The sequence below is a fragment of the Aulonocara sp. 'chitande type north' Nkhata Bay genome, linkage group LG18 (genome assembly GCF_057382095.1).
Source record: "Aulonocara sp. 'chitande type north' Nkhata Bay isolate Kocher_YH1m ecotype deep benthic linkage group LG18, A_spYH_male_GT1.1, whole genome shotgun sequence".
NCBI classification, from domain to species: Eukaryota; Metazoa; Chordata; class Actinopteri; order Cichliformes; family Cichlidae; genus Aulonocara; species Aulonocara sp. 'chitande type north' Nkhata Bay.
Window position 1 is genome coordinate 912313 of NC_141361.1, and position 19256 is coordinate 931568.

At 45.5% G+C, this 19256-nt stretch overlaps 2 protein-coding genes across 3 annotated transcripts; both read left to right on the forward strand.

Annotated features, from left to right (window-relative positions):
- The first annotated feature begins 1135 nt into the window (after positions 1-1135).
- LOC147307543 (uncharacterized) lies at positions 1136-9207 on the forward strand. The gene is made up of 3 exons (XM_086271818.1): positions 1136-1348; positions 2140-2427; positions 5598-9207. Exons 1-3 carry the CDS (start codon positions 1177-1179, stop codon positions 6428-6430), a joined length of 1293 nt encoding a protein of 430 aa, XP_086127944.1. The 5' UTR covers positions 1136-1176; the 3' UTR covers positions 6431-9207.
- A 6516-nt stretch (positions 9208-15723) lies between these two features.
- LOC147307544 (uncharacterized) lies at positions 15724-18891 on the forward strand. Of its 2 annotated transcripts, XM_086271891.1 has the most exons (3): positions 15724-16164; positions 16385-17165; positions 17281-18891. In XM_086271891.1, exons 1-2 carry the CDS (start codon positions 15993-15995, stop codon positions 17146-17148), a joined length of 936 nt encoding a protein of 311 aa, XP_086128017.1. In that variant the 5' UTR covers positions 15724-15992; the 3' UTR covers positions 17149-17165; positions 17281-18891. The 2 variants fall into 2 exon arrangements, with proteins under 2 accessions (XP_086128017.1, XP_086128016.1); XM_086271890.1 differs by having other exon boundaries at positions 16385-18891.
- The last annotated feature ends 365 nt before the right edge of the window (positions 18892-19256 follow it).

Sequence of the window (19256 nt, forward strand, 5' to 3'; positions counted from 1 at the left end):
AAAACCACAATAAGCTGGTGTGGAAGACTGTTAAAACTGCAACTCCTGGTCCCAGAACTGGATCGTCACGTTTCTGTTGTCTTTGTCATCAGTCCAATGACACAAGAATCAGAGGTTTAACAGTGTGTGGCTCCCTCTAGTGGATGTTGTGGAGTATTCTGTTTGCTCCAAAGGTTTTTGTACAGAGTTTTGCTGTTTCCTGTCACTGTGGGCTGCAGAGCACAGTAGTACACAGCAGAGTCAGACACTGCAGCAGAGGAGATCTCCAGATTGACTCGATTTCTCTCCTTGTTCAGTGCAGCAGTCAGTCGAGGGTTTGGGGGGGTTGCTCTCAGCACACTCGGCTCACTCGTATCAGTGATGAGGAGAAGGAACTGAGGAGCTGATCCAGGATCCTGTCGATACCACTGGAGATTATCAGCTTGAACTGAATAGTTACAGGACACAGTAACTGTACGGCCCTCTGATGAAAACACTTCAGCACTGCTGGCAGTAATATCATCTTCCAAGCTGTTACCTGCTGATGAAACAACATGTTATATTTACAGCTCTGTTCCACAGTCACATGTCCATCATTGGAAAAACACAGTGAGCTCAAAGAAAATCCAAACTGGATCTGTAACGCTGTAAACATGTCTTTGAATTTCAGGTGTTCCTGTCAGAAACATACGTACCTACGAGAGCTGCAAAGATCCAGATCACAGACAGTTTTTCCATGTTTCCAGAGGAGAAATGTTGGAAGTGATGTTCACTGGGAGTTAGCTGTGAGTGGTCTGATGTTCACAGCTGGAGTCAGACAGGTTTCTGCAGTCAGGAGGAGGAGCTGCTTTTGCTCTCATGTGATGTTTCCTGTTAAATCCTGATGACAGCTGGTGTGTCTGCAGGAGATCCTGCATAGTTTGTGCTTCGTGCTGCTGTTGAAAGTTAAACAGCCAAACACGGAGCTTGCACAGAGGTCTTTATGGATCTGTTTTCTCTTCTCACGGCAGCTCAGAACATTTTATTTATTTACTGCAACAAACTGACACTTTGAAGAGGAACTAAAGGCAACACTCGTGCTCTGCCGGAACCTCACCGCGTGACACAGGCGGAAGTAAATAAAGGAAAGGCACTAATACCGTCACTGACCCGGGTGTGTTGTTGTGTGAGCTGAGTGTGTGAGCTGCGGCAGCAACGATGCCTTCAGTTCAGTATCTGAGAGAGTTCATCAACGAGCGACTAACTGCTGCTGCTGAACAAATATTCTTGGAGTTTGAAAAAACGATCGTCCAGTACGAGGAAGAGATCGACCGTCAGCGCAGACTGCTGGATATCACCTGGAAACCCCAAATCAAGCTGCACAGGACAGGTGAGTGTCCCTCTGAGGGAGCATCCTGATCACAGCTCTGCGGGACGTTTCTGATTGTGAGGACTTTTTGGAGATGTGAGCTAACAAAGAGCAAACAGAGGACAGGACTGCGCTGCGCTGCATTCAAACAGCAGGCGCTGAAATCAGCCTGGATTTGAGCTTTTCTCTGACCTGGATCCATCACTCAATCCTGTGAATCGTTTGAAAAACTTTTTGTTTGGCGGTGAAACGTGTGTTTGATGGTGCGTTCAGGTGCACCTTCTAAACTCAGTAATCTAGCCTGAAAAGGTTTTTCCTTGGTTTCCTTTCTTCTTCTGCAGAGCTGTAAAGAGTTCAGTGTTAACGTCATAACAATACGTCTTTTTTATTTCTCCATCAGTGACGTCAGAGTGGTCGCCCGGGCCCTTTGTGATGATGTCACATAAAAGCTAAAGTGGTACACAGCACGTGCACGGTTCCTGTGGTCACATTTACACACGTGTGAGAACAACAAAGTCCACCATGTTGTTGTTCAGAGTCACGGACGCGACTGAAAGAAGTGACACAGAGTTTAATGTGCAGCTCGGCACAGTGACACCTAATATTGAATTTATGAACTGTAGTGGCAGTGCGGTGCTGCTGCTGTGCTGAGGGGGCTTTACCTTCCAGATGTTCGTCTGAATAAATGCAGATCTGAGATCAGTGACTTACAGCTGACTGGACGGCTTTACTCTCACACACGAGCGACGCAGTCATGCTGTAAAGTCCTGTTAATGTTTCTGTGGTTGTGACTTCTTTCTTCTGTCCTCCAGACGTCCCACAGCAGCAGGTCTGTGAGGAGGAGGAGGAGGAGGAGGTTCTCCCTGAGCAGCAGCTCTGGAACCAGGAGAGGAGCTCCAGTGTGGAGCAGGAGGAACCAGAAGCTCCACAGATTAAAGAGGAACAGGAGGAACTGTGCAGCAGTCAGCAGGGAGAGCAGCTGGGACTGAAGGAGGAGCCTGAAGTTCATAATGATCCTGTGCAGTACGAGGAAGAGATGGAGCGTCAGCGCAGACTGCTGGATATCACCTGGAAACCCCAAATCAAGCTGCACAGGACAGGTGAGTGTCCCTCTGAGGGAGGAATTTTACTCATGGGCCGTTTCTCAATACTCGTGCAGCCAGTCCAGACTTCGTAAGTTCACACGGGAGTCCGGACTTCCCGAGAGTGCGAGAAAACAGCGCGATCATTCCACAGCTGAGCAGCAGCGTACTTGATGACATCACACAGAGTTTTTACTGCATCCCTGCTGAACTGTGATTAATATTTGCAATGGAAATTACACGTGACGTAGTAGATTTCTTTAAGAAAAAAGATGTATGAAAAAGGTATTTTGAGCACTTGATCTGTTTCATAATGTCTAATAAGCTTCATGAAGGAAACACAAGCTTAATCTCTCTTAATAAAAATCGTATACATGTATGCACAGCTCACGCTGCTTATTGAGTAAAAACAAGCAGGTGAGACGTTAGAACGCTGCTATTTTATTTTTGCAGACCCCTAAAATCAACACTGGACTGCTGGGGTTTGGAAGAGAATCGATATTAAAAACCTAATTTGATCAATGCTGCAGCAGCCTTCAGCTGTTCACATGTGTCAGCATGTTGTTTCTGCTCCCGGAGGAAAGGTTTCCTTCGAATTCAAAGATTTTTAATGTTAATCAGCTGTTACTTACGTTTGTGTTTAAAGAAGAACAGCACATTTTACATGAGGGGACATGACGGGAGAGCACATATCCATTGAAACAATGTTAAATCAACATCAGGCAGTTCTGTTGGAACAGCGTTAGAGTCTGATATTGAATCACTGTTGAACTCTGATGGTGGTTTTCCATCACTTTTCACTTGGTTACTATTGAAACACTAAAATCATAATTAAAAATCAACTTAATGGGCGTTTATTTTACGACACCACGAAACAAACGACAGATGTTTTTATATCGTCGTCCGATATATATGGTTATATCAACAGCCCTAAACCAGGCGTGTCCAAACGTTTTCACTGACGCCAACATACATAAAAATATAGGAGGGGCGGGGCCAGTTACTAGAAATGAGGTATATAACCTTAACTTTACTGTATTCAAGTTAGAAAAATCACTTAAAAGTGGTCAAATATGTTATATTGTTGAATATAATTAAAGACAAAACTGCCTTCATCCCATCTTTCCATAAACGGATCTTTGTTGATTTATCCAGAAAAAGCTTTGGTAGCTCGTTTTCACAGCAGCCTCAGATTTCTTCTTGGACTGAAGATTTACAGCACAGAGAAAAAACAATAAATAAAGCAATAAATAAAGCTTGTTATTTAAGTTATTAGGCTCAGCAACGCACCTGTTAACGTCCGTTTGAAACAGTTATCAACATTAACAGACTGAACTGGGCTTAATAACAGGAGTGCATCATTTTAGCAGATTATTCTGGTGAGTATCAGCTGCGCTGGGTTTGTAAATCGGGCCGTCCAGCTGCGGTGCTGATCCGACGCCACTCGTGCCAAAAACCCGGACAAATGTCACTTGATCAAGGAGCAGATGTGCATCAGATGAGATCAGCTGACTGCGTGCGCTGTGCACAGCGGTGTGTGCTCTGTGTGTTAACAAGGAAAACGCAGATAAGAAAGTGGTGCACAAAAGCAGAGTAGTGACAGAATCGATGCGCATTACTGATATTTGAAGCATGTGTACCTGCACCTAACACACGGGTACTGTGGAATATAGTTTTACTCACCTAAGGCGCTCGTGCTCTCGTCCACTCCCAGCAACAATTAGCAGCTGTGCGGCGTCTGTGGCGTCGGTGCTCTCATCACATGCGATGGAGTCAAAATCAAAAGCACAGCTTTGTCAGACAGGTGCAGTTTAATGTTGGCTGACGAGTCTTCAGTGCGTCGCACGACTGGATTTCTGGACACGCTGACGTTGTTGAAGTTCTGCACTTTTTCCACATTATTTCGGTGACTTTAACGAGGCCGTGTTTTATGAGGTCTCCATCTGAAAAAGGCTCGCCATGTCTCGCGATGAGTTGGGCGACCTCATAGCGGCTATCGGAGCCTTTTCCTGGACCTTTCGAGCACGAGATAAATACTGCTGCTGACCCTGCGGGAGAGTTAATGTCTGCTCTGGCTCAGCACCAGTGTCGGATGCACAGGCCTGATGTTTGGCTTCATAATGACGTCGTACATTATCCTCTTTCATAACTGCCACAGTCTCAGTGCAGATCAAACAGACACACTTGAGTTCTTTGAAGAAATCTTCACTCTCCCACCGTGTCTGAAATTTTCTGCACTCACTTTCTACCTTTGGCTTCTTTGGTTCTGACCTGTTTAGTAACTTGGGGTAAATTTCTTCTGTGATTGTCCTTTTTGGTGGAGCAACTGCCTTGATCAACAGCAGCTCCCCTGGTGTTAAAACGAAGAAGTGCAATACACTCAAGCAAAAGTTGAAGTGCGGCCTTATTCTATGCTATTTATAAATTTAATTAATCAATTAAAAATGGCCCGCGGGCTGCAGTTGGCCATAGACAGTGGTTTAGCCAAATTGTCACATGCTAACATGCTGTTAGCTTGGAAGCTTTTCACTGTGAGTGAAGATGCAAACTTCCCCTAAGTTCAGCTATTAGGGCGTGTCCATGAAAACATGCTTAATAAAAAAAACCTATGGTTATTTAAAAGAAGCTAACAAAGGCAAAGTGGTTGAAGCTAAAGCTAGAATGTGCTGAGAGCCACCCAAAAGCCCGCAGCACGTAATGAACAAAGGATCACAGCAGTTATGAACATTATGGAGATGAATCGAGAAGGTCAAAAGTTCTGTTTCCTGTGATGTGATTATAAACATGCTGGAGAATGTTGGATGTAACTCACGTTTGATTTGTTGCACCTGCTTCCATTTAGTAACGTTTGTCAGCAACTTATTTTTACTTAGTTCAGTGAATTATTCAGCTTCTCAGTTTTTAACCCTCATCTTACAGATTAGGATCCATTGAGACCTCACCGGTTATTTATCAGCTCATTGCAGGATATTTATTACAGCCTTTCTACAGCAGCTGGTAGTTCATCCTCGCTCTGCCCTTACTGCTGATGTCCCTCTGTTGATGAGCTTTATTCTGGAGTGGGACAATTCACTCTCGCAGCCTGAATTTGTGGCCATTCTCCTTTATTATTATACTTTATTAGTAATAGTTACTCAGATGATTTTCTACCACATTTTTCTTTTTCTTATCTCCTTCTGTCCCTCCAGACGTCCCACAGCAGGAGGTCTGTGAGGAAGAGGAGGAGGAGGAGGTTCTCCCTGAGCAGCAGCTCTGGAACCAGGAGAGGAGCTCCAGTGTGGACCAGGAGGAACCAGAAGCTCCACAGATTAAAGAGGAACAGGAGGAACTGTGCAGCAGTCAGGAGGGAGAGCAGCTGGGACTGAAGGAGGAGACGGACACCTTCATGGTGACTGCTGCTGAGGAAGGAGAGCACAGTGAACCAGAAGCAGGCAGGGAGCAGCTCCTCACTCACAACTTTGCTGTAGTTGACAGTCAAGATCTGGGAGGAAACAAGAACGCAGATTCAAGATCAAGTAGAGAAAGACACAAAAGTCACAACAATGCAGAAAATCCCGCTATGTCAGAGAGTCACTGTAACTTTGATAAAAGTAGTAAGTCTTTAAAATGTGATGTTTGTGGAAAAACCTTCAAGTTTAATTATCAAATGAAGGATCATTATTCAATCCACACAGGTGAGAGACCGTTCGCTTGTACAGTGTGTGGAAAAATGTTCAGATGCAGCAGCTTTTTGAAGAAGCACCTAAGAACGCACTCCGATGTGAAGCCATATACTTGTAAAACATGTGGGAAAAAGTTTGGAAGTAATCGTAATTTAGTGACGCACACCAGAATTCACACAGGTGTGAAACCATATCAATGCAAAACGTGTGGGAAATGGTTCAGATGTCACTCTCATTTAAGAGATCACATAAGAATTCACACAGGCGAGAAACCATATCGTTGTGAAACATGCGGGGAAGCTTTCAGACATCGTAATGTTTTTTCGGCACATGTAAAAAAGTCACACATGTTGTTGTAAAGGTCAGACGTTTTCATCACACGTGTTCTTTTTTACCTGGCTACATCACCATGGTAACTTGTGACGGGAGAAGAGAGCGGGAGATCGACCGATGGACTGGTGCTGCGGCTCATCGTTTTAGAAAGTCTCCGTTTTCACTGTCCACACTGCGGCGTGAAAGCACCGTTTTCAAGAGCGTTTTCAAAACGCTGCGTTTTCCATCAGTGAACACGCCGTCTCAGTGTGGACAGGAGGCCAAAATGGAGAGAAAACAATGTGTTTTAAATGTCTGTGAAGGTTCTCAGTCATCCAGGTCATCGTAGTCAAAGGAGCTTGCAAAGAAAAGCGTCTGGACTTCTTTAAGTTGCTTGAAGACGTTTCACCTCTCATCCGAGAAGCTTCTTCAGTTCTAAGGTCAAATGGTGGAGAGTCCCAGATATAAACCTAGTGGGAGTTTCCCCCCACAGAGGGACAAAAGGACCCCCTGATGATCCTCTAATCACCTGACCCAAGGTGGGAAACTGGGTGTGGGTCCCAATCAGCCAGAGTTTCGGGTGTGTTCATTGTGAAACCTGGCCCCACCTTATCATGCGATTTCCTGAGGTCAGATGGCCCAGGATGTGAGTGGGCGTTAAGGCGTCTGGGAAGGATCTCAAAACTGGATTATAGATGGCAGAGAGTTGGTGTCGTAAGCCCCGCCTCTGTTCAAAGATGGTCGCTCACAGTGGACATAGATGCTTCTTTCACTCCTCTTTCAAACCATCTGTCCTCTCTGTCCAAAATGTGAACATTGGCTGTGAACAATGTGTTTTAAAACAAAAGCGCATTAGTGTGGACGTAGCCTGTATCTCTTGGCTGGGGGAGGTCTGGGCTTCTCTGCTTAGGCTGCTGTCGCTGCCACCCGGCCCCGGATAAGTGGAAGAAGATGTGTGGATGGATGAATTGCAGCTATTACAAAAACACAAAAACAATAAAATGAATCTGTTTGCTGCAGACTAAAGCAAATCTGTGATCAGACTTTGGGACTGTAAGCTTTAATGTTTAACTGGGTCCAGTTCAGCGTTTCAGAGCTCTAATGAGAGCTTAAGATCTGAAATGGTCCAAAGTCTGATGAACTAAGCCACAGGAAGCTGGACTGCTGTACAACATTGTATTCACAGATCCAAGCATCATTCATCCATGTAAACTCTGACATGCATCACTATGAACCACATAAACATGTTCACTCTGCTCATTATCCAGATGTGTTTGAGGAGGGAGCAACAAAAACAATGTAAACAGCACAGAGCGTCCTGAGGTCTGTAGTGTTCAGAGAAAGTTAGATTTATCGTTCTGAAGTGAAAGAGTGAGAGAGTGTTCCTACATAACTGAATTAAAGAGATCTGTTCATGTGAGACGGACTTCATGATAAATTAATTAATTAAATCATATTTATGTCCATAAAATATTCATATCTGACTGAACCTTCATGTGTGATTGAATTCTTGGCAAATTATGTGAAGTAAAACATCAAAAAGAAGAAAATGAGATGAAGTGATTTCAAAGTTTAAGCTTTGTTTTAAGTCCTGTATGTAATAAACTCAGAGAGGATGATAAGCTGGACATCGGTCGATAGACGTCAGCAGCAATGATCGGATGTCACAGTGGATGAGACCAGATGTAATCTCAGAAGCTGTCATGTCCAGAGGAGTGAGTGGGGGAGGCAAAACGGCAAAGAAGTGTAAAAGAAGGCACCCGGGACCTTTTGGAGCTGCCACTGCCTCTGGTTCTTGGAATGATTAGATTTGGCCCGCGGAGCCCACAGGTAGAAATCAGAGCAAGTTACAGCAGAGGAGCAACCAAGGCCAGCACAGTGAACGTTTTGTCTTGTTCCCTGAACATTTTTGACATGTGGGACTATAAAGTCAAGAAGATCTGGATTCCAGCTGTTTCTTTCAGTCCTTTCCTGTTGGATTGTATCCACACAGAGACAACGGGCACGTCCTGGCCGACATCTGCAGCTTCTCTCCAGTTTCTCTCCTCACAAAGATTAGAACACACAACGAGACAATGGACACAAAGCAGAGCAGTGATGTAGGACACAGAAGTAAAACAGGAAACGACACAGACACGGAGTTGACAAGGGGATATGTCTGACAGGGAACACAGACAGAAACCAAAGACTAGAGATTCAAAATAAGACAAAAAGACTTAATAGTAACCAACATAAAACACTGGGTCACTGAGCAGGACCAGGACACCCAGGTGGGAGAGGGGTGTGGCTCTGCAAGCGTGGTCCAGGGTCCTGTCCCCTGGTAGGACCTTCAACATGTTGGTGGAATTTGGGGAGTGCAGATTTCAAACATGCCTCATGAAAGTCCCCGACAACAACAGAGTGCTCTCGCTGCTGATAACAAGTTGGAGGTGATTGAGTGTTGAGCTCACCTCAGCATCAGGGGTGATGTAAACAATGGTAAGTATGGCTGCAGTGAGCTCACAAGGTAGACAGAAGCACCTACACCTAATTGGAATGGCCTGTAAGTCCGCTGAGCAGTTACTGTCTACAATCCTTCTGTTGAGGCACCAGGCCTGGAGCACAGAGGACAGTATCATTGATATCATTTCATTCCAGGGTCCTGTGATTTTTGTGTTTGCATCAACTTTTCTTTTAGACTAGAGAGAAGTGATGGGACTAATTGGATCAGCCAATCAAACAGTTCTGTGCTTCCACAGCAGCTCTGTCTCTGATCTTTACTGCTTCATTTCTCTGTTGTCTTTGTCATCAGTCCAATGACACAAGAATCAGAGGTTTAACAGTGTGTGGCTCCCTCTAGTGGATGTTGTGGAGTATTCTGTTGTCTTTGCTCCAAAGGTTTTTGTACAGAGTTTTGCTGTTTCCTGTCACTGTGGGCTGCAGAGCACAGTAGTACACAGCAGAGTCAGACAGCTGAAGCTTCTGGATCTTCAGAGGAACTGATCTGATGCTGGAATCCAGTGTGGAGGAAAATCTGTCTCCAGCCTCGTTTTTCCCCTCACCAACTTTAAAGCGACTCAGGATGAATTTGGGGCTGTTGTTTCCATCCTGTTTGTACCAGTAGAGATAATAATTTGATAAACTGCTGCTGTTATAGAGACAGTCAAGTGTCACTGTGCCTCCTGCAGCAGCAGTCTCTTCTCCTTTTGCTTGCAGCACGTTGTCTTTTTGTGCTCTGCATTCTGTAAAACACCAACAAACAGTATCAGTGTGCTGTTAAAGAATCACGTCAATGTTGATATCAAAGAAACAGAGTTGTGTTCATACCGAGGCACATAGCAGCCAGCAGCACTGAGATGAACAGAGGCGTCATATCTGCAGTGTAGAGTAACTGTGAGCTACAGCAAGTATAAAGAAGCTGTGATCTCTCTGTTTAGTCTTCATCAACACTAAGTTGGTGGATTAGAAGGAGGAGCCTGATCACAGTGACAGGACTCATTCACAGCCCTGTGTTATTCCCCCTGCTGACAGCTTCACACTCAGCACCACTCTTTAGCCTTGTTAGTGTTTAACACAGGAAACATGGCGAGACAAAGCAGCATGTAGACATGAAACACATGACAGGAACACAAGGAGAGGTAACTGGAAACAGATAAGTGGGACGAAGGCACGGACATAACTCACACGTTAAAGACAAGACAGACAAGACAGAAGACAGGAAACAACACAGAGACCCACAAGAAACATAAACCAGACTCAGACTCAACTAAGACAAACTAATAGTAAAACTAGAAAACATTATTTCATAAGTAATCAAAAATACAAAATAACCGAACTGACAACATCACGCAAACTAAACATTAACATAAGAAATCAAAAATACACACAATATGCAGATTGTAATGACCATTGATCAACAACCACTGATCAGTGTCCATGAGTCCCATTCACAGAGAGTTGGGGAATGGCTGCAATCACAGCATGTAAGATGGTGACAGATGTACCCTTAGGCCCCTCCTCCATTCAGAGATGGTCTTTCCCTTTTCACGTAAACAGCCTCCTTGACTCCGCCCTCAAACCAGCGTTCCTCCCTGTCCAGGATGTTACATCCAAATCAAATCAAATCACTTTTATTGTCACATCACATGTGCAGGTACATTGGTACAGCACATGTGAGTGAAATTCTTGTGTGCGAGCTTCACAAGCAACAGAGTTGTGCAAAATACAAGAATGGCTACATCTGAAACTAATAAATATATGTACAATATATAATAGTATATGCATTTCTGGATGTGTATATTAAATATTTTTCTACGTGTGTGTGTGTATACACATATTTTACAAATTAAATAGAGTCAACAATAAATAAAATATATAAAATATACAGAGTTGAATATGTGCAAAACAGTGGCATTACTGTACAGTGTGGAGTGCATAATGTTGAAGTTCCAGTAGTGAAGCTGAGGTGTCTATGACGTGTTCAGCAGTCTGATGGCCTGGTGGAAGAAGCTGTCTCTCAGTCTGCTGGTACGGGACCGGATGCTGCAGAACCTCCTTCCTGATGGAAGCAGTCTGAACAGTTTATGGCTGGGGTGACTGGAGTCCTTGATGATCCTCCCCGCTTTCCTCAGGCACCGCTTCCTGTAGATGTCTTGGAGGGAGGGAAGCTCACCTCCAATTATCCGTTCAGAGCACCGCACTACTCGCTGGAGAGCTTTGCGGTTGTAGGCGGTGCTGTTGCCATACCAGGTGGTGATGCATCCAGTGAGGATGCTCTCAATGGCACAGTGATAGAAGGTCCTGAGGATGCGGGGGCTCATGCCGAATCTTTTCAGTCTCCTGAGAAAGAAGAGGCGCTGCTGCGCCTTCTTCACTGTTTTGTTTGTGTGTACTGACCACGTAAGATCCTCAGCCAGATGTACTCCAAGGAACCGGAAGCTGCTCACTCTCTCCACAGCAGCGCCGTTGATGGTGATGGGGGTGTGTACTTCTCTGCACCTCCGGAAGTCCACTATCAACTCCTTTGTCTTTGCGACGTTGAGGGTGAGATGGTTGTCTTGACACCAGTGGGTCAGGGTGCTGACCTCCTCCCTGTAAGCCGTCTCATCACCGTTGGTGATAAGACCCACCACTGTAGTGTCGTCCGCAAACTTCACAATGATGTTGGAGCTGTTAGTGGCCGTGCAGTCGTAGGTGTAGAGTGAGTACAGGAGAGGGCTCAGTACACACCCCTGTGGAGCACCAGTGTTCAGTGTGACGGGGGATGAGGTGATGCTGCCCAGTCTGACCACCTGGCGTCTGTCAGACAGGAAGCTAAGGATCCAGCTGCAGAGGGAGCTGCTCAGTCCTAGATCCTGCAGTTTCCTGTCCAGCTTCGAGGGAACGATGGTATTGAATGCTGAGCTGTAATCTACAAACAGCATCCTCACATACGTGTCTCTCTTCTCCAGGTGTGACAGGGCAGTGTGTAGTGTCAGGGCTATGGCATCATCAGTGGACCTGTTGTGGCGGTATGCAAACTGTAGAGGGTCCAGTGAGTCGGGTAGTGCAGAGCAGATGAAGTCCCTGACCAGCTTCTCGAAGCATTTGCTGACGATGGGGGTCAGGACTACAGGTCGCCAGTCGTTCAATGAGGAGATGGTGGAGGATTTGGGTACAGGGACGACGGTGGCCACTTTGAAGCAGGCTGGGACTACAGACAGAGAGAGGGAAAGGTTGAAGATGTGCGTGAACACTCCAGCCAGCTGAGCCGCGCATGACCTGAGGACGCGGCCGGGAATCCCGTCCGGACCAGTAGCTTTGCGTGCGTTCACCTTCCTGAAGCACCTCCGCACATCCTCCTCAGACACAGTGTGCGCACTGACGTCATCCGCGGTGCGCACACTGTCCGGTCTCATGGTGTTCGCTGCGTCGAATCTAGCGTAGAATACGTTTAGATCCTCACACAGAGAGGCCGTGGTCTGCGGTGTGCTGGTTTTCCCTCTAAAGTCTGTGATCGTGTTTAGTCCCTGCCACATACTCCGAGGGTTGTCAAACTGTTGCTCCACCCTGTCCCTGTACTCACGTTTGGCTGCTTTGATCGTCTTCCGGAGTTGGTAATGTGCGTGTTTGTAGTCCGATGTGTTCACGGAGGCAAAGGCGGTGCTCTGTGCCGCCCGAACATCTCCGTTAATCCAGGGTTTTTTTTTCCTCATCATTGAAAGAGTGTCCACTGGCCTGTAGGTGTAAACAGACTGCAGAGTCCTGATGAGGTGGCTCTGCTGTGTTGTAGCCAGAGGTTGTTTGGTTTCCCCGATGTATAAATCCTGCCAGTCCTCCTGCACTTAACAGCGTACACTATGTTACTCTGTTTGTGTCGGGGACCCGATCCATGGACCAGTTTTTGGCGCAGCGTGTTTTGGGGTTTAAAAGCCACAGAGACCTGGTGTTTAGAAAAAATGTGTCTCAGCTGCTCCGATACTCCTGACACGTACGGGATCACTGCAGGTTTTCTCTTAGGCAGCGGTTGTCCTTCTCTCCTGGATCAGCTGGAGCTTTCTTTTGGCGCCTTCCCAGCTTTGACAAAAGTCCAGCTGGGATAACCACATTTACTCAGGGCCTTCTTGATGTGCTGTTTATAAGATCGGGGAAAGCTGCAGTCAGCTGAGACTGAAGAAGTCACCTGGATGAGCGACGAAATGTTTCCCACTGAGAACTCTTCCTCCAGATAAACTCAGAGGCAAAGCTGATGATCTGCTGGTCCTGGGTCAGTTCTCCCAGTGTTTTGAGTTTTCTTGTGTTTTTTCATTATTATAATTTATGTCCTAACAAATCCACTCTGTTAGTCTGGAGTTTATACTGGGTTGTTGTTCAGATTTTGATTGTTAGATTCCCTCTGTGTGCTTGTGTGAGTCCTTGTGTCTCGTTTCCCTCTTTGTGTTCCATCCTGTTTCCCCGTCATGGCGTCATGTCCCAATCCAGCGACCGCACGCTTCCTAGTCCGCGCAGTTTGCGTACTACGTACGGCGCGTACTAGGAAGTATGGAAAGTATTGAGAAAGACAGAGAGAAACACAGGGAGGAAGGTTTTGAGTTCTAGAGATGAAGGATACAGTAACTAGTCTGCTTCTAACTCTGGTTTACTTGACTGCAGTCAAAACATAAAGAAGGTTCTTTTCAGGAAAAGCCTCGGAGCCCTCAAGTTGGACCGCTCACTCCGCCATCTTCCCAGAATCACCCCCAAATTTGAAGCGTGGTCCGGTGGACACTTCATGGGCCCATATATCCCACAATTCATAGCGCGGCGGCGGGTGTGGATAGTTTTGCCGAATAATACGGCTGAAGAGTAAACTTTTAAAAGTAAGTACTGAATATGATGTTCAAATGTTTAATAATGAAGAACATTTAAACATTACTGTTGGCCACATGTCGGCAAAGTCATGTGACGTTAGTGATGTTTGTACTAACTTGGTTTTAAAGCCTCTACAGATATATATAGTCGACCTTAATCTTACAGAGACTGTGATGATTTATGGATAATTAAAGTCAGTCATAAGAGCTAAGTTGATCTATAGTGTTACATCATATTCTATAAGGATGTTATGTGTTTGTAGACTTTCTGCCCAGTTTGACCCATTTAGCAGACGTCAGCCTGTTTAAGGCTCTGATATCTATTCTGTGTGACTTACAGCAGTTATGACATGGTCTGATTTTCTCACCCAATAAAGGAATATTTCATATATCAGTCTACTCTTCATTCTATCAGACACAGTTATCACAGCTCCTACATTTGCTTTCTACACATGTATGTAAGCAATGAGCCAAATTTAGTAATGCCAACATATTAAAAGAACAATATTTGTGTCTTATGTATAAGACATATGTACATACACTTTTGAGTGAAGATTTAAGATAAGATAAGATAAGATAGAACTTTATTAATCCCTCGGGTGGGTTCCTCTGGGAAATTCGACATTAATTTAAGGTGATAGGAAATATAAATATATATAAATAACTGCAACTTGAATCTTTCAAGTTCAAGCTCACTGCTGTAATACACACACACACACACACACACACACACACACACACACACACACACACACACACACACACACACACACACACATTTACAGTCCTGTGGTCTCAGCCTCAGATACTCAGCTAATCAAAGTGATGTCATGACAAAAATGAATGACCAACAAAACATTTTTCTCCTTCGTTTCTGTCACACAAAGCTGTAACGTTTCTCGCGGTTAGTATCATGGTTGCTAGGCAACCGGAACAGCGCGACGCAAGCTAGACCGTCCCATTTCACACGCCTCTCACTTCCGCACTTCTCGTACTCATAGTACGCACCGTACGTAGTACGCGTAGTGCGCGTACTTCAAGCGTGCAGACCCTGAATTGGGACGCAGCCCATGTTTCTCCTGTGGCGTCATGTTAATAATTCACGTCAGCTGTTCCTCGTGTCTTCTCACGTCCTCGTTGTCCTTCTGTGTATTCATGTCAGCGTCTCCGTCCTCCGTGTGTCCTGCAATCTGCCTGGTTTGTTTTGTAGTCCCACATTAGTTAATGTTGTAATCCTTGTGTTCAGCAGTAAAGCTGCTTTTGAGTTTACTTTTTGCCTGCCCGACGCGTCTGTGTTTGGGTCCAACGCTGCCTGCTTCACACACAGTTTAGTACATTTCCCTCCGTTGATAAGGCAGTCTGATATGGAGAGAACGTGTCCATAAGTGTGATTATCTGTTAAGCGAGGTTTGGACGTTCCAAATCTGGAACCAACCACCAGTCCGGGCCTGAGTAACCCTCATCACTGGGATCACTCTCACACAAACTCAGACCACATAATGTACTAATATAATATATTCTCCTCGGCATTCCCATGATGCACTGAGTGTTTCTTCTTCGCTTCTTTTGTCCTGTCTTCCTCCTCTCACATCAAACCCACTGTCACCAAAGTGCTTTCCCACAGTGGGTCATCTGATTGTTGAGTTTTCTCTGTATTATTGTCTTGACTTTACAATATAAAGTGCCTAAAAACAGCTGTTGTGATTTGATGCTATAAATCAGATTAAGTTGACTGAACAGTTTGAGGTTGGCACAGATCAGGTTCAGAGTTGGCAGACTGTTTATAAGGTTACATTCAAACGTTTATACTAAGTCTACATTTAAGAAAAGCATTTCATGAGCTCAAATTACAAACATTTCTTCATCAATAACTTAATGAGAAAAACTGAATGTTGGAGACCTTCAGGGCCTCAAACACGTTTCATAGATTTCATGGTTGATCTTAGGTTTGATTAATAATCGTGGTAACAGATGGACTCCATCAAGACCATGTGTGTGTCAGGTTTGCTCAACTGTTAACATGTTTTTCATTTATGTTATTACATAATAATGTTTTTTACTTTCTGTTTTGTTTTAGAATTGTTTCATGACTCTGTTCGTGTGTATTTCTGTATTTTGCTCATGAAGAACACGTCCGATCTCAAATCTGCAGGCGCAAGGAGCTGCAGAGGCGGAACAAAGCTCAGTGCGCTCTTCTGCCGGAACTTGACTGTGTGACACCAGGCGGAAGTATACAAAGAAGAGGCGGAAGCCCCGTTTTGTGAGCAGAGAGTGTGTTGTTGTGTGAGCTGCGGCAGCAACGATGCCTTCAGTTCAGTATCTGAGAGAGTTCATCAACGAGCGACTAACTGCTGCTGCTGAACAAATATTCTTGGAGTTTGAAAAAACGATCGTCCAGTACGAGGAAGAGATCGACCGTCAGCGCAGACTGCTGGATATCACCTGGAAACCCCAAATCAAGCTGCACACAGCAGGTGAGTCTGTGTCTTCATCTAAAACCTGCCTTTAAATCACGGAGTCCCTGTTTGACACAGTTATAACCTCCGCTGTGAGCAGCATGTGGCCGCTGTCACAGCAGCTAACTGCTGTTTGACGGCGTGTCGGGTAGAGGACACAGGAACCAGTCCAGTTAGCTTTTACTGCAGAGCCTCGTTACTGATTAAAAGGAGCCATATTTATGTTTCTGTCCACCAGACGTCCCACAGGAACATGTCTGTAAGGAGGAGGAGGAGGAGGAGGAGGAGGTTCTCGCTGAGCAGCAGCTCTGGAACCAGGAGAGGAGCTCCAGTGTGGAGCAGGAGGAACCAGAACCTCCACAGATTAAAGAGGAACAGGAGGAACTGTGCAGCAGTCAGCAGGGAGAGCAGCTGGGACTGAAGGAGGAGACGGACACCTTCATGGTGACTGCTGCTGCTGAGGAAGGAGAGCACAGTGAACCAGGAGGAGACGAGGAGCAGCTCCTCTGTCACAGCTCTGCTGGAGCTGAGAGCCAGGATCAGGAAGGAGGCAGGAGTGCAGACTCGGGACCGACTAGAATTATATATCGAATTCACTGTAACAATCCTGCACACGCTCGCATGTTAGCGCGTCAGAAGAACTCTGACGCAGGTAAAAAGACTTTAAAGTGTGATGTTTGTGGAAGAGCCTTCAAGAAAAAATGCCAAGTCAAAGAGCATCGCAAAATCCACACAGGAGAGAAACCGCATTCCTGTAAAATATGTCAGAGAAGCTTTACTCAAAAGAGCACCATGCTGCGCCACATGATAATCCACACTAAGGAGAAGTCGTACTCCTGCCTGACGTGTGGAAAGACCTTCAGTCAGAGCGGGAATCTGTACGTCCACATGAGGATCCACACAGGCGAGAAGCCGTATTCCTGTAAAACATGCGGGAAAACGTTCGCACGGAGCAATCACATGTTACGCCACATGAAGACTCACACGGGGGAGAAGTCGTAGTCCAAGAATGCATTCAGGTTCAAACACACTTTTTAGACTCAGTTTGTTGGAGTCGCTCGGTGAGGTTGGTCACATGATCAGTTTGACTTGGGGGAGGCGTGCTCATGTATTAATTTACTTTTCTTCTTCTAGACAACATCACGTCGAGTCTTGGAACTCTGTTAGTATGAATGAGAGGTGGTGAGTTGTGATATGATGAAGAGATGGAAGTGAAGCTGTTCTTCTGAGAGGCGACTGTGCAGCTGTGCTGACGTTTCACTGATGTTCGACACGCAGCTGTTTAAACGTTGATCTGAGGAGCTTTGAAAGGAAACCTTTGGACGTCTTTAAGTTGCCTTGAAGACGTTTAATCCGAGAAGCTTCTTCAGTTCTAAGAGCAACTGGTGGAGAGTCACGGATTTAAGCCCTACAGGACAAGACTCATCAGTATACCTGCAGCTAAAGGTCAAAGGTCACTCTCTGAGGATGCCAATGTTCACATTTTGGACAGAGAGGACAGAGGGCGGGGCTTACCACACCAACTGTCTGCCATCTATAATCCAGTTTGGAGATCCCTCCCCAGACGCCTTAACGCCCACTCACATCCTGGGCCATCTGACCTCAGGAAGTCACATGATAAGGTGGGCCAGGTTTCACAGTGAGCTCACCTGAAACCCTGGCTGATTGGGACCCACACCCGCTTTCACGCCATGGCCCATGTGATTAGGTGGACTATCATCAGGGGGTCATTGTCCCTCTTGGGGGGAAACTCCCACTGGGCTTCTCGGATGAAACGTCTTAAAGGCGTCCCGGCGCTTTTCTTAGACTAGGATGACCTGGATGACCGAGAACCTTCACAGACATGTTGAAACACTCGTGGCTTTAATTCATGTTACTGGGTTTGACGAGTGTGACAGTTGGTGACCTGAAGGGTTCATGCAGGGCTGTTCTAACATTTCCTCAACTGCAGAAACTCGAGCTGAGCTAAAATTTTAGTTGACTGAAGTAAAAATGAAAATAGACCGCACAGTGAAAGCTAAATAACGTGTCACTGAATACATAACTGCAGTTTTATTGGAGTGATGAGAGGCGGCTGAGCTGCTCCCGCCTCCTCGGGCAGCGGCGCGCGCCACGTTGCCCAGGTGGTCTCCAAGGAAACCAACTTTCATGAGAAAATGAAACGGGCTGAGGTGACCTTCGATATTTCAGTGATATTTGAAAAAGGAGAGGGCGCACCCCCCTGACTGTGACTGAGCACAGTCAGCAGGGACTGAAGCGCCGCCTCGTGGCTCTCCACCATCGCCACGGCGATCGGGGACCTGCAGGCTCAGACAGATTATAGATGATAACCTCGCAGCTGCTTTAAACACTCTGTTTTCTATAAAAGCTGTTTTGTAGGATTTCTTTGAGACTCTGGAAGAAAACATGTTCGATGACGTCTCTGCTTCAGTAGAATCAGAGGCAACAGTGTAAATATGAGAAAGATGCAGCTCTGATCTTCCGCCTGCATCGAGGTTTTCTTCTTTACCTCCATCACTCTGTTTGCACCTGAACGTTTAGTGGAAGATGTTTGGTTTGTGTCCTCAGTGATTTTTGGATTGAACTCAGATGTTGAAGTTTGTGTTTCAAGCATGCTTTGTTTTCAGTTCACATCTTTTTAAACGTTTCCGTCTTTAGAGCTGACACTAACAAACTGTACGAGCTGTTTGACGTGTCGATGTGAAAGGATCTTTATAAATAAAGTTTCCTTCCACAGCAGCTCTGTCTCTGTCTCTGATCTTTACTGCTTCATTTCTCTGTTGTCTTTGTCATCAGTCCAATGACACAAGAATCAGAGGTTTAACAGTGTGTGGCTCCCTCTAGTGGATGTTGTGGAGTATTCTGTTGTCTTTGCTCCAAAGGTTTTTGTACAGAGTTTTGCTGTTTCCTGTCACTGTGGGCCGCAGAGCACAGTAGTACACAGCAGAGTCAGACAGCTGAAGCTTCTGGATCTTCAGAGGAACTGAATTTTCTTTCTTGTTGATTTTAGCATCAAATCTGTCGTTGTTGAACTCTTCAGATTTTTCTGTTGTTTCTGAGAAAGATTTCAGCATATACTTCGGGTAACTGTTCACTTCTTGTTTATACCA